Genomic DNA, 15106 nt, shown 5'->3' with positions numbered 1-15106 from the left:
GAATGAGTTCTTTGCCCAGGGTCACCCATGAAACAGCTTGTGTGTGTATGTTTACAAAAATGACAACCAGCGCTTATATATTAATTATTTCCTTACAACAACCCTGGTAGGTAGGTGCTATTAATATCCCCAGTTTATAAATGAGGAGACTGATGGGGCAGCTAGATGGTGCGGTGGATAAAGCACTGGCTCTGGATTCAGGAGTACCTGAGTTCAAATCTGGCCTCAGATACTTACTAGCTGTGTGACCCTGGGCAAGTCACTTAACCCCCATTGCCCTGCAAAAACAAACAAACAAAAAATAAATAAATAAATGAGGAGACTGAAGCTGAGAGCAATTTGCCTGGGATCACACAGTGCAGAATTTGAATAGGGCTTCAAGTCCCTCATTCTCTTCATCCACTGTAATTCAAATGTGAATGCGTTTGTGTGAACAGGCCGAGTGATGTGGGGAGATGGCCAGCTTTGGAAGAAGGCATCAGCTGGTGTTTATGAAGACCAAATGAGACCTGTTCCTTCCCTCAAGGAGTTTACAGCCTATTTGTGGAAACAAGTCCATGTGGCACATATACGTAGAAATAAAGAGTTATTTGGGTAGGAGGGAGAACTAGCAGCTGGGAAGGCCCTCATGGAGGGGCTGGAGCTTGAACTGGGCTCTAAAAGAGGCTAGGAATTTTCAAGAGGCAGAGATGAGAGGGGAATGGGGCTGGGGCTGAGGTGGCATAGAGGGGAAAGCTCACTTGAAGGTCCCCAAATGGAAGGTGCGATGTTGTGTGTGGGGTACAGCAAAAGGCCACTTGGGAGTACTTGCTGGAGAGGAAAATGGAATAAGCTGAGGCCAGATAGTGAAGGGCTTTTGATACCAAAAAAGGAGGAGTTTTGTATTTGATCCTAAGGGCAAAGGGAGCTATGAGCTCCCTGAACAGGGTCGTGTGTTTCAGGAAAATCACTTTGGCAGCTATATTGGATTGGTGAGGGTGGGGAGACTGGAGGCAGGGAGACCAACTAGGTTACTTGAGTAGTCTGGATGAGAGGTAAGACTTGGATTCAACTGTGATGCCTGACACAGACTACGGCTTTCCCTTTCACACTGCAATTTTCCCCATCACAGTTTTGATGTATTGCAGGTTGGCATAAATTAAATGGGAATTTGGGGGTAGTTTTGTGGAAGCACAGATGACACATGAAGGCCAGCAGATGACACAAAAAGTTTAGAAACTCAGGGGGCATCTAGGTGGCACAGTGGATAAAGCCCTGGTCCTGGATTCAGGAGGACCTGAGTTCAAAACCGGCCTTAGATACTTGACACTTACTAGCTGTGTGACCCTGGGCAAGTCATTTAACCCTCAATGCCCTGCAAAAAAAAACCCCAAAACAATAAAAAAGTTTAGAAACTCAGAAATGCAAAAAATGTACGTACAGTATTGCATAATATATCAACCCAAATTTTACAATATGGTACTGTAAACACCCCATAAAAGAAAAAAAAAAAGATTTCTCTGATTGGGAGGGCCAAAGAATTGGATGCAGATTTTTCAGATCCAGAGGGTGCCTTACCCTTGACCCCCACTATGTGGAAGGGATAACTAGCTGTGTCCACATGGTCAAGTCACTTATTTCTTGGTCCAAGCAAGGCACTGATGATACAAAGACAAGACGGGTCAACCCTTTCATGACCTGGCCCCTTCCTGCCTTTCCAGTCTCTTTAGACCTTTTCTCTCATCTTTATCTCCCGGCTTCCTAGGCTTCCTTGAAGTGTCAGCCAAGGTCAATCCTTCTTAGTTTTAGTGCCTTCTCTCCAAGATTACCTCCAATTTATTCTGTATGTATCTTCTTTGTACATAGTTGTTTGTATATTGTCTCCCCCGTTATACTGGGAGATCCTGGAGAGCAGAGATTGGATTTGGGGGGGGGGCAATGAGGGTTAAGTGGCTTACCCAGGGTCACACAGCTAGTAAGTGTCAAGTGTCTGAGGCCAGATTTGAACTCAGGTCCCCCTGAATTCAGGGCCAGTGCTTTATCCACTGTGCCACCTAGCTGCCCCCATAGATTGGATTTTAAAACTTTTTTATTTTTATTTTTGCCTTTCTTTGTCTCCCTACTATTTAGCACCAGTGCCTGACATATGATAAGCAATTAATAAATGCTTGTTGCTTAACTCAAGGAGGTTACATTCTAACAGGAGAGACAACATGAGAAATATAAACAAATAAAAGTTAATTTGTTGCTGGAGATACTAGCAGCAGAGGGAGTCTTTAGGTGATGCTTCAAAAGAGCGCAAAGCGGGGCAGCTAGGTGACGCAGTGGATAAAGCGCCAGCCCTGGATTCAGAAGGACCTGAGTTCAAATGCAGCCTCAGACACTTGAGACTTACTAGCTGTGTGACCCTAAGCAAGTCACTTAACCCTCATTGCCCCCCCAAAAAACAAAAACAAAAACACAAAGGAGAGGTCAAGAAAAAATACTATGGAGGCAGCTAGGTGGCGCAGTGGATAGAGCACCGGCCCTGGAGTCAGGAGTACCTGAGTTCAAATCCGGCCTCAGACACTTAACACTTACTAGCTGTGTGACCCTGGGCAAGTCACTTAACCCCAATTGCCTCACTAAAAAAAAAAAAATACTATGAAAGGGGAAACAACAACAACAACAAAAAAAAAAAAACCCACGACCTCTCAGTACTCCCAAACAACTCTCTAAGACAATGGGCAACAGATGAGCTCCAGATCTATACCAGTGGAAAGTTTCCCCACTGGGAGTTCCTTACACTGATGAAATCAAACATCATACTGATTGCCCATGACCCCTGAATACATAAATATGTTTAGAGTTCAGCATGTTGTTAAGTATCTGCTATGGGGCAGGCAGGTGGTAGATGAGTGCCAGGCCTGGAGTCAGGAAGACTCATCTTCCTGAGTTGAAATCTGGCCTCAGACACTTACTAGCTGTATGACTTTGGGCAAGTCACTTCACCCTTTTTGCCCTAGTTTCCTCAGGTTTCCAAAGCACTCCAGCAGCTTTGCTAAGAAAACCCCAAATGGGGTCATGAAGAGTTGGACACAACGGAATAGACTGACCATCTCTATGTACTAAGTACTTAGGGATACAAAGAGAGGCAAAAACCAGTCTCTGCTCTCGAGGAGCTCACAGGCTGGTGGGAGAGAGAACATGAGAAAACAGGTGTGTGCAAACAAGATCTACCCAGAAGAAACTGAAGGGGATCTCAAGAGGGAAGGCTCTGAAATTAAGGTCAGAGAAAGGCTTCTTACAGAAAGGGGGACTTCAGTCAATAAGCATTTGTTACACTGGGGCTCCAATCCTTCCTCTGTTAATACCTCTGTGACCTTGATCAAGTCAGTTCACCTCCTTAGGCCTCAGTTTCCTCATTTGTAAAAATGAGGGGTTTGGACCAGATGACCTCTGAAGTCAGTTCCATGAGCCCATGTGCCAGGCACGACACCAAGTGTATATAAGTACAAAGAATGAAACAACCCCTACTTGGTACAGATAAAATGAGGAAACTTTGTAAAGCACTTAGCAAAGTGCCTGGTACATGTTTTTCAGTTGTGTCTGACTCTTCATGACCCCATTTGGGGTTTTCTTGGCAGAGATACTGGAGTGGTTTGCCATTGCCTTCTCCAGCTCATTTTATAGATAAGGAAACAGACAAACAGGGTCCAGTGACTTGCCTAGGGTAACACAACTATGAAGTGTCTGAGGCCAGATCTGAACTCAGAAAGATGAGTCTTCCTGACTCCAGGCCCAGCACTCTATCCACTGTACCACCAAGCTGCCCTTCCTGGTACACAGTAGATGCTTAATAAATGCTTATTCGCATCCTCTTCTTACAGTCACACTGTATTCTAGTGGGGGAGACAAACATATATAAAATTCAGGCCGTTTAAATAAAAATTGAATAAATACAAATAGATGAGAAAGGGGTGAAATAGAAGTGAACTTGAAAGAGAAGGAACTCATATTTGGGGGTCATCAGGAAGGTCTCTGGTTCAGGGGAGAGCTCCAAGTCCAAGAGGACTTGGGCTGGGCTCTTGCCAAGCAAATAATGAAGGCTTGGAAGTTTTTCTCAAAGGAGTCCGCTAATCAATGTAGAACATGTCAGGCTAATGGATCTGTACTGGGAGGTACAGCTAAAAAAAGAATTAGAATTGGAAAAAAAAAAAGTGTGGTGGGAACTTTGAAATCTTCCCTTGCCCGGCCCCTGGGGTTTGAGACAGTTGAGATCTGGAGGGAGGGGAGGCAGTGGAGGTTGGGGCTTCGAAGGCTACACAATAACTTCTTTGGAGAACCCAAAAAAAAGTGGAGTGTGGGGAAAAAGAAAGAAAAGGCAGGGCTGCTGCCCTGAGGAGAGCAGCTTTTGTATTGCTGCTTTGTGTTTGGTCTCTGTGGCAACGGGAGACACATGGCTCAGTGGAGTAGCCCCCAAGGCCTGGATGTAGCCAATCAGGACTGGGAGTCCAGTTTCCTGGTCCAATGGGAAGTGCAGATGGGCGGAGAGAAGAGTTGGTCTCGCTGCAGGAGGGGATTGGGGGTTGGGATGAGGGGACCAAGATGCAAAGATCCAGTCTCAGTTGGAGGGCCAATGGTGCCAGAGCCTTTAGCTCCCAGGGGGCCGATGGGAGTCTGAGCCCGAGCCAGGGGGAGGGGAAGCTAAGCCATCCCAGCAGGTTTTCCAGAGGAGCCACGTGCTGCTATAGATGGAGGTGCTATCTGGAAGAACTTGATCCAGGGCCCCCCACTGAAGGGTCTGGGCAGTTCCTGGGAGCAATGCCTCTGTCACGATATTGCCCGGGACGAAGAGTACCCAGGTTCCCTCAGAGCCTCTTCAACCAGATCAGAGGGCAGGAGAGGCTGGGAACCGAAAGAGCTCCACACACAGGCACGTTGTGACTGATGCCTGAGTTGGCCCAGCCTGGCCAGTGGTGCTGGCTGCCTCCAGGCTAGCTCTCGAGGTTAATGCCTTCACCCAGTATCCCACTAGCCCAGGATCTCCATGGACACCAACATTCTCGCCATCGCCATTGCCACAGGTGAGTACTAGGCACCTGGCAGTTTCTCCTGTCCCCCAAGGCCAACTTCCTTGCCCCTAGGGCTGAGAAGTGATTCCAGTCCTTCCCTCAAAGTGGTGTCACCCCTACCCCAAGTTACCTTTCGTCCAAAGAACGTTGAGTGGGTGGGCTGAGGTGGGGGTGGGAGACCTGTTTTTCCTTGGGGTTGGAGGTAATGGGGAAAGAGGAGGCAGATATTACATTTTAGGGCAGATGGTAACAAACTGTCCAGAATTGGATGGTGAGTGAAATAGAAACTACGTCCTGTGAGGAAGATGCTAACCTGGAGGGGACTTATGGAGAATGTGATGGGGCTCTTCAAATTGTCATTCCGCACAGAATGAAGATGGCTCTGTGGTTCTCTGGAGGCAAATTTCGGATCTATACAAAAACTTTCTAATAGCCAAAGCTGTCCAGTAATGGAACCAGCTGCCTCAGATGAGAGATTTAGAATGAGAAGGGATCTCCAAGGCCATCTAGTCCAAGCCTTTCATTTAAAATATGTGAAGAAACTAGGACCTAGAGGAGCTAAGTGACTTGCCCAAGGTCACACAAAGCCAGAACTTGAACCCAAGTCTTTTCAATAGGTCTGATGTTTTCACTACACCACGTTTTTAGTGAGTTTCCCATCCTGAAAGTGTTCAAGCAAATGTTGACCCCCCCCCCCCCCTTGAGGATGCTGCAGATGGGATCTTGCTTTGTCTAGAGAGCTGAAGTGGACGACCCTTTTCAGTGCTAAGAATTCTTTTTTTTTTTTTTTTTTTTTTTTTTGCGGGGCAATGGGGGTTAAGTGACTTGCCCAGGGTCACACAGCTAGTGTCAAGGGTCTGAGGCCAGATTTGAACTCAGGTACTCCTGAATCCAGGGCCAGAGCTTTATCCACTGCGCCACCTAGCTGCCCCCAGTGCTAAGAATTCTATGAAATCTAGAGTCAACAAGTTCTGAATTGGCATCTTGCCACAGGTGTTTCTTTGCGTGTGCCCGTGGGCAAGCTGCTTAACTGTTAGGTCTGCTTTCTCCTGTTTAAAATGTGGATAATAGCACCTAGCTGATAGGGCTACTGTGAGGATCATCAGCACGTGTAAAGTACTTGGCACACCTTAAAGGCTAAAGGTGAACTTTTATTCTCAGGGTCCCTGCCTACAGCAGACTTTGCGGTTTACCTGACAATAGGTTCTCAGCTTCACCACTGATCCTTGGGGTGGCCCTGGGACAGGTTCCTTCCCCTCCTTTCCAGCTTCTTTGTAAAGTAGACTGATATCACCTGTCTGCACACATCTCTCCCAGGGCTGATGGAGAGGGATGTGTCTAGTCTCAGCATTGAAAGTCATCTCATCTAGTCCCCTAACTGACCAAATAGTCATCCCAAACTTCCCTGCCCTTCCAGGAGCAGTCATACACTCTGCGTGTTATGTAATCAGAAATGGGAGGCCCAGAGCTTGTCCTTTTTCTGTCTCTGACTCAGTTTCCACAGAAGTATGCGATTTCCTCAGCTGAGTCACGCCGCCAAAGACACATGGGGCGGCTCCTTGTTTGGGGGAGGGGGGTCTGAGGTTGACTGATGCTGGCTACTCCCCACAGCCCTGGGGGAAGAGCTAGGACAGTTCAGGAGCCTGGGCCCTGACTGTGCCTTGGTGTGCTTGTGAGCAGTATCCTCCTTCGTGTTTGTTGTGGCCATCCTGCTGCTGCTGCTCTACCAGCGGGACCCCCAGTGCTGCCGGTTCCTCTGCTCCTGCCGCTTCTTCCCAGGTCCTAGCCAGTGTGTGAGTACTGCCCCCCTTTCCCAGCCATGACAGCCCTGCACCATACATGTGTATGGCGAACATTCCTGGGGGCCAGGGCTTTCTTTTCAGAGAAGCAAAGGCTGCCTGCCATTCCTGCCTCCAATGAACACCCTTTCTTTCCGGGGCTTTTGGCTTAGGGTCTCTAAAGCTGGGGCTGCAAAACCCCTGAGGCAGGAACCGTGGGTTGGGGAAGGGTTAACTGCCTCTGGAGCCCTCCCCCACTCCCATCATTGTCCAGCTAAGCCAAAGGGCCCTTCTCAGGGCAGACAATGCTTTTTCCCACTCTCTTAGCAACAGGGCACTTTCACTTTCCCCAGCTCTGAGGGAAAACCCAGGGTCCCCTACTTCAGAAAGAGACAATGGATGGGGAAGACCAGAATGGAGTATGCTAGGGAGACAGTGCTTGGGGATACAGGCACCATAAGCATTAGCAGCTTTTCCAAGGTTACCCCAAGACTCAGACCTGGCAAGACACGGGATTGTTTCTCTGAAAGGTCAGCAGGGTATGAAGAGATGCAAGCTCTCTTCAGCCAAGGGGGTTTCAGAAAAGCTAAGGATCTGAGGTTTAGAATGAGTTGGAGGGGAGGGGAGGGAGGAAATGTGAGAATCCCAAGAAGGCCCCGGGCTTCTGTCTCCTGAGGTAGGCAGCGACTCACTGACCAGGGTTAGCCTAGAGCTGGGTGAGGGTCAGGTGGCTCACCTTTGGTATTTCTCCCCTAGGACCATCCCCCTCCCTACTTTAGCAATAACCAGGACTTGGTGGGACCCTCAGCCAGATCCCAGGCATCAGAGAGGATGAGAACTAGGGTGCAGGTGAGTTGGTTCTGTTCCAAATGAGGGGACAAAGGTGAGACTTTTGTGTAGAGAAATCAGAACAAAGAACTCAAATTTGGAAGATGGGAGCAAAACTGGAGATATTTGTCGGGGAAAGAGGATCCTTAGCTGGATTGAAAGCAATGGGAACTTGGGACAATGCTCAGAGAGAATCCACACAATGGCTGAAGGGTATGAAAAGAGAGGGTCAATGGATATTGTTCATTACAGGGGCACTTCCAAAGTGATGAAGTATTCTGTGTGGGACTGCCCAGCAACTACCAGTTGCCCCCTTGGTGCCCCCCACATCTTCCCAGCTACGAGAGCGTTCGAAAGAAGGACCGGCAGCAACAGATCCACAGGCTGATTGCACATCGTTTTGGACTATGGGCCTGCAGAGAGGTGGTCCTGTCTTAATAATGACCTCTTTAGGGTTTCCAAGTCATCCCTAATCCTTATCCAGTCCCTCTCTACCCTCAGCTTACACAGCTCACTCATTTGAGTCATCACTGCATCACTGGGGGAGGATGGGTTTTCTCCCAATGAGCAAAGGACCCCCCCCCCACAGAGGGCAGAGGGCTTCCCTTGGAAGAAATGGCTCAAACCCAACTTGTTTCCACAAAGGGCCAGAACCATAAGGGTGAAAAGGAAGTTGAACGGGAGAGGCCAGTGGGTGAAGAAAGTACATTAATCAGCCCGGGACAGCTTCCTCCTCTATCTTTTTTTTTTTTTTTGTGGGACAATGGGGGTTAAGTGACTTGCCCAGGGTCACACAGCTAGTAAGTGTCAAGTGTCTGAGGCCGAATTTGAACTCAGGTCCTCCTGAATCCAGGGCTGGTGCTTTATCTACTGGGCCACCTAGCCGCCCCCCTATCCTTTTTAATAGAACTGACATCTCTGCTTTCTTCTCCAGCTTCCACCAACCTATGAGGAATCCCTGAGACCACTCCCCGAGGTGCCCCCCAGCCCTGGCTCTGCCAACCTGCTCCAGAGGAACACTGCAGTGTAGGGGCACACAAACAGCCTCCTCCTGGCCACCTCCTCATCCCAGATCAACCCAGGGAGCAGAGATGGTGCCAAGCTGCCACCAGAGGGAGTCCTTTGTCAAACTCCACTAGTGTTAGATGCCCTTTGGTGCCTTCAAGACAGCACAATAGGAGGGTCTCACTGACCCACATCTTCAGGGACTCCATCTGTGGCCACCTCCCCCCAAAATCTCTGGTCCTCTATCCTAAAAAGCTCCCTCCAAGTGTTTGCAAGGAAGTGACGGCCTACGTTACTTGCCCACATGAATTAGAGTGGGGATTCAAGACCACAGGAAAAAAAAGGAAAAGATTTAAAAGTAGATCTCAGGAGTCCTAACCTTTCCTGTTCTAGCTTCCCAAGGCTTCTGGAATGATCAGAAATGGAGCCTTCATTCCAGTCTTAGAAAGGAACTCTTGGTCTCTTTAGATCCCTTCTGCTCAGAAATGGTCAAAGGGTCCATAGCCACCAGGCCAATCACTGCACATGCCACACCAGAAAGAGGCTGGCAGGGGGCCATCTTTTCTCCCACACAGAGTACCTGTTAATGGGCCTGGAAGGGGTAAGGACACTTCTATCCTGACCACTCAATTTTTTTTTTTTAAGTGAGACAATTGGGGTTAAGTGACTTGCCCAGGGTCACACAGCTAGTAAGTGTTAAGTGTCTGAGGCTGGACTTGAACTCAGGTACTCCTGACTCCAGGGCCGGTGCTCTATCCACTGTGCCACCTAGCTGTCCCTCTGACCACTCAATTTTAAAGAACCTGGGCCTAACCTACCTGTCTGAATTCCCTTCCAATACGATATAGTCTCAAAGCCAGTTTCCTTACTGACAGCTACAGTATTAGACACAAAGGTGTGAAAGAAATTTGTCTGAAAGACTCAACGTGACAGCATCTGGTTCACCAAACCAACTCAACGGTATAGCGTTCCCTTGGAAGCCAAGAGCTCAACCAGCACAAATTGCTAATTAATGCTCCTTGGACTACTGCTTCTGCCATAAACTCCTCCAGGTAATAAGAGAGGAAAAAATGAAAGGAAAAGAGGGCATCTCTAGGGTCCCGCTTTGTGAAGTTGGGGTACAGTGAGGAACTCAACAAATGTCTCCATCACTCATCACTGATATCCATCCAGCCCTGCCCAGATTTATTTTCCAAATGATATGAACTCACAGTTTGAATTGATTTTATTTTGGACCTCAGGTATGTCTATGCTCGTTACTCCTTGGGTGGCTGCTTCACATAGTCTCTTCTGTGTTCACAGTCAACCAAACCTACTCTCAGGGAGACTTGCTTCCGCCCCGATTCCTTGGCATGTGGCTTGATCTTCTTCTGGCACTAGCTCTAGTTTTCAACCAATGACACGGTCAGGAGGCTCAGAGCATAGCCACCAATTTGAAGGTGCCCACAGGCTTGGCAGGGACAACATGGACAAAAGTCTTGTAGAGCACAGCACCCTTGGGCAGCTGGGTGACCAAGTCTACACCTTCAGGACTGCTGGGATTAGGCACATATACATCCTTTGTGTAGCGGATAATGCCCTCTTCCAGGGCATACAGACACTTGTTCTTACCCAGTCCTACCTGGAACACACAAAAACCTTATCAGCTGAATAACTAGGATGTCCCTAGGCAAACTGAGTCCCTGAGGCTTCAGGGAACACCTTTCATAATGAACCTATTCACTGGAAGCAGCCCTATGATGGGGATGGGGAGAGACTAGGGGGTTAGGTAGTTCAATCTTGGGCTCTTTTTTCTACTGCCAGAACTTCTTTGCTTTTTACTGCCTTGCCCTTGATTCTGTGATGAAAAGGGCAAGGATGACTCCAATAGTGTGTCAAATGCATAAGTGGGCATCACCAAGAGCTGTGTTTGTAAAGCATGTTCAATTCCCATGGGAAGTAAAAGGTTCCAAGGAGCTGCTCACTTTCAAAAGAGGAGTTTCTCCTCCTCCAACAATATCTTTGCCTGAGCCTCAGAGAGCTTAGTTCATACTCTGGGTTGGACAAGAAAATAAATTAAGTAGGAGTAAACTCTGAATTCAAACAGAAAAAGCTGGTCCTATGTACAAAAGAAGAGGGCCAAAGGGCAACTCACATGAGCTCCTGGATGCCAGCGGAACTGACGCTGAGTCCCAATGATGTTGCCAGCATGAACATAATGACCTGAAACAGAAAGATTTCAGTGGTGACCTCTGAAACACTAAGCCAACTGGGAAGAATGGTTACAAGGGGCACTGATTCAGACTCCTAAGGAACAATGGTGAATCCTTCTATCATGGCCCAAATGCTTTAAACCAGCTTCTTAACCTGCCACTAAAGACTCCTGCCACACAATGATATTTATGTAGAATGGAAAGAACTTGAAGTAACTTGAGATCACTCACACAGGGAATCCCCTTCTCCAGTCATATGGCACTGACTCCCATGCTTTGCCCAAATTTTCTTGGCTCTCTAACTCAAAGGCAGGCTCCAAAGAGGACGACCCTTATGTGCTAGGCTCATAGCACAAAGTATGAGACTTCCACCATTCCCCTTCAGAAAAGCATGAGGGTGGGTGGAGAGGGAACCTCTCTGAAATACACACTCACCTTCCAATTTCTTGATGCCATAGCGTTTGCCTGGTGACTTTCCTCCAAGGTTTTTTGAGCTACCTCCAGTCTTCTTGGATGCGTATCTAACAGTGGCAGCCATGACCTGGGGGGGAGACAGCCCTGCAGTGACTGTAGAGAGATGACAAGACATGTTATTCAGGGGGAGAACAACCCAGACAGATCAACTGTCCCTTGAGCAACCATGTCTTGTCTCAAAGAAGGCATTTACAGTGCTGAGAAGGAACAGTAGGTGGAGGGGTGGTCTGTTAGGAGGTTCAGAAATGGCACCAAATGTGTTAGTTTTCAGGGAGTGTCCTGCAGCCCTTGCCCTGTTCCTGGACGGTAGACAACCCATTCCTTGTATTGTCTGGGGTATAAACACTGGAGGGAGTCTATAAACAGAAGGAAAAAGAAAATAAACACCCTGTGCCCTGGGTACATCCAGCCCTGTCTAGGTAGGACACAGACTATTTGAGAATGAGGGAAGAGAGGCAACAGCGCCAACCGGACACCCACAGAGCTACCCACTTTGGCTCCACTGAACCATCCATCTTAGAAAACCCTATGACACACACACAAAAACAAATCAATGCTTTTAAGCTAAAGAGTGTAGCCTTGTCTAAAGGATCCATCATTTCTAGCCCCTGGCTGGCTATTTCAGACAGCTAACTGCTTGGGCCCTTCCTTCCCTCAACAGCTAATATAGGAATTCCTAATCTTTTTTGGAGAAGCAACACTCTACTCATGAGCTTGACTTTGTGACTCTCCCATCCTAAGCGCTCTTATTTTTAAAATAAAAGTGAATCAAAAGTAATTTGTTTCGCAAATTTTGCAATACCCTGGATACAGACCCTTGAGTGTTACAAATTCAAGGTCGGCAATCATTGCCTCAGGGTCCTTAGACACAGTTACTGATGATTTAGAAACATGTATATTCTTTTTTTTCCCTACATGTAAAGACAACTTTCAACTTTCATTTGTTAACATTTTCAGGTCTTCTCTTTCTCTCCTCCTTGAAAAAGCAAGCAATTTACTATAGATCATACATGTACAGTCATGTCAAACCTATTTCCATGTTAGCCAAAACACCTGTAATCTTCACAAGGGTCATTTAGACAGAAGAGCTGGGAACCCTTCAGAAGAGGTTACCTTGTCCAGTTTTCAGCCATCTGGCACTCCCAGTATAAAGTCTGTTAGAGGGGGCAGCTAGGTGGCACAGTGGATAAAGCACTGACCCTGGATTCGGGAGTACCTGAGTTCAAATCTGGCCTCAGACACTTGACACTTACTAGCTGTGTAACCCTGGGCAAGTCACTTAACCCCCATTGCCCCACCAAAAAAAACAAAAAAAAAAAAGTCTGTTAGAGAACAGAGAACCCTTGCCTCATCTTAGAGAACATAGTTTAAGAAGTGAACTCTGCCTTGAAGCAGTGCTTCTCAAGTTTCTTTTGTCATGGATCCCTTGGGCAGTCTGGTAAAGTCTCTGAGGTTTGTTCCTATACTGCATCCATGATGCTGTGACCTCTCTGGACCTTGGTTTCCTCATCTCTAAGATAAGGGGTTGGGCTAGATGGCTCTAAGGCCCTTTTCTAGATCTATGCTTCTATAAATCTCTCTAGAACAGAGGTTCTGAACCTTTTTTCTATCAAGGATTCCTTTGGCAATCTAATGAAGCCTATGAATCCCTTCTAAGAAGAATGTTCTTAAATAGAGAAAAATACATTGTTATAAAAGAAACCAACTGTATTGAAACATAGTCATCAAAATATTTTTCTGGACCTCAAACATGAACTCCTGTCTTAGAGGTTATCTAATCTAACCTCTTGATTCTATGGTGGAAGAAAACAATACCTAGAGAATTTAAGTGATATACCCAACTTCATCCAGGTGGGGAGGCCAAGATTTAAACCCAGGTTGTTTCTAATTCCAGTGCTGTTTCCAAAGACAGGTATACATTATGTAACCAGGACCCAGGGAGGCCTCAGGGATAAACAAGCTATTTACCAGGGAAGGGTAAAAGGCAGAGATACCACAGTGAGGCATCAAGAGAGAGAATTCCTGCTAGACAGAATTATGGAATCAAGACCTAAAGGACCTTGGAAGTCTAGTCTAAACTTCTACCCTCATGTAGGAATGCCTTTTATAAAACCCATCTCACTAAGCCTCTGCTTGAATACTTCCAGGGACAAAGAATTCTTTACTTCACCAAACAGTTAATTATTGACTGCTCCACGTGTAAGAAAGCTTCAGTTCTAAAGATCTATGAGAAAATTCTTTATGCTGTTATACTCTAACAATTCAACCTGTCTCCCTATAACGTCTATCTTTTAGTCCTCATTCTGGTTTCTATAACTACATACTACTTTGCCTGGTATTCAGGATACTCCACAATCTGGCAGCAGCCTATCTTTCCAACTTTACCACCTAACTACTAGGGGTCACAAACTCTATGCTACAGCCAAATATCCCTACACTCTGTCTTCCCTCTCTCCACACAAACCCTGTACCTCCCCAACTTCATGCCTCCTTCAGCTGTTCCCTATGCCTATAACGTCCCTTAACTTAGGGAAATAAGGTAATGGGTAAAGAGCTGTACAATAGAGTCAGAAGCTTGAGCTCAAGTTCTACCTCTGAGGTTTATTGACTGTGTGACCCTGGGCAAGTCACTTAACCTCTAGGTATTATAGGTTATAAATTGCAGGGAAGACGCCAATATGCATTGGTATAGGAAGGCCCTTACTGGGAACTGCCTTTATGGAGGTTCTGTAAAAAACAAACAAACAAAAACCACCCAACTTCCAAACCTACAGAACCTCTCTCTTTTGAAGCTTAACTCAAATAATGTCTCCTGGAAGAAGCCTCCTCTTATTGCCCTCAGTGAATCCCACTCGGATTGCACTCTGGATTTATTACCTTGTACTATTTACATTTCATTTGGTAACTAGAGAACCATTACGTATTGAGATATAGTCATCTGTGCCTTTTCCCAACCTTGTATCTTACCCAGAAAGAATAAAAAAGCATTTATTAAGAGCTTACTATGTACAAAGCACTGTGCTCTGCTCTGGGGATACAAAAATAAAAAAGCAAAACAGTAGACGGGCCCAGCGCAGTGCTCTGCACACAGAACGTGTTTAGCAAAAGCCTGTGATTCCTCCCACCCTAAGTCTTCTCTGGGACCAAATATCACCAGCTCTTTCTGCCGATCCTGCTACGGCATTATCTCCGCTACTCTCATCCTCCCTAAGGACATACTGCACTCTCAGTGTTCTTCCTAAATGAGGAACTACACTAAACACCCCACAAGTGGCCCGGCAGCTGCACAATGCAGAAGTACTCCAGAGCTCAACCGGTGGGGGAAATAGGGAATGCATCCCCCAAACCTCTGAGCAAAGCAAACCCCGACCAAAGAAAGGAGGTGGGAACGGAGGGTCACGTGGGCAGTGGTTTCCCGCCCCCGTTGGTCACGTGGGCAGTGGTCCCCCCTCTCTCTCTCTCTCTCTCTCCCTCCCTCCCTCTCCCCCTCTTTCCCCCCCTCTCCCCCCCGTTAGTCACGTGGCCCACGAGCGCGCCCTTTCCAAAGTGGGAAGCGTGACGTGGCCTACATTACTCCCGGCTTCCTCTACCCCAGCCGTGGCCCTCGCGGGGCACGACCTCCGCAGTGACTCCGTCCGCCCCTTCCCCAGGGGGAGAACCAAGCCCGTTACCCGCTCCCCGAGCCAAGACGGGGCCCGTTTTCTGCGCCAGCAACGCCAGCACAGCCGACGCTGCCATGGCTACCCTCTGTTCGCCGCCGGCTGCAAAAGGCTTCCACTTCCGCTTCCGGTGGCGG

The 15106-nt window shown here is 47.4% G+C and overlaps 1 protein-coding gene across 1 annotated transcript; it reads right to left on the bottom strand.

Moving 5' to 3' along the window:
- Window positions 1-9851: 9851 nt before the first annotated feature.
- On the bottom strand, window positions 9852-15100 carry MRPL27 (mitochondrial ribosomal protein L27). Its single transcript, XM_044000643.1, has 4 exons — window positions 14982-15100; window positions 11272-11403; window positions 10779-10846; window positions 9852-10265 (listed from the first exon to the last, which is right to left on the bottom strand). Exons 1-4 carry the CDS (start codon window positions 15046-15048, stop codon window positions 10059-10061), a joined length of 474 nt encoding a protein of 157 aa, XP_043856578.1. The 5' UTR covers window positions 15049-15100; the 3' UTR covers window positions 9852-10058.
- Window positions 15101-15106: the final 6 nt, after the last annotated feature.

The sequence above is a fragment of the Dromiciops gliroides genome, chromosome 4, assembly GCF_019393635.1.
Source record: "Dromiciops gliroides isolate mDroGli1 chromosome 4, mDroGli1.pri, whole genome shotgun sequence".
In the NCBI taxonomy this organism is placed as follows: domain Eukaryota; kingdom Metazoa; phylum Chordata; class Mammalia; order Microbiotheria; family Microbiotheriidae; genus Dromiciops; species Dromiciops gliroides.
Note: the sequence above shows the minus strand (reverse complement) of the source record. Positions and strands in the feature narration are given on the sequence as shown.

What these genes read in the sequence shown, in the direction of transcription:
- MRPL27 (XM_044000643.1), bottom strand. Translation starts at nt 15,048, where the DNA reads ATGGCAGCGTCGGCTGTGCTGGCGTTGCTGGCGCAGAAAACGGGCCCC. An exon ending in TGGCATCAAGAAATTGGAAG is followed by an intron (nt 10,847 to 11,271) that starts GTGAGTGTGTAT and finishes TTTCTGTTTCAG; the next exon opens with GTCATTATGTTCATGCTGGC. An exon ending in GCTGGCATCCAGGAGCTCAT is followed by an intron (nt 10,266 to 10,778) that starts GTGAGTTGCCCT and finishes TGTGTGTTCCAG; the next exon opens with GTAGGACTGGGTAAGAACAA.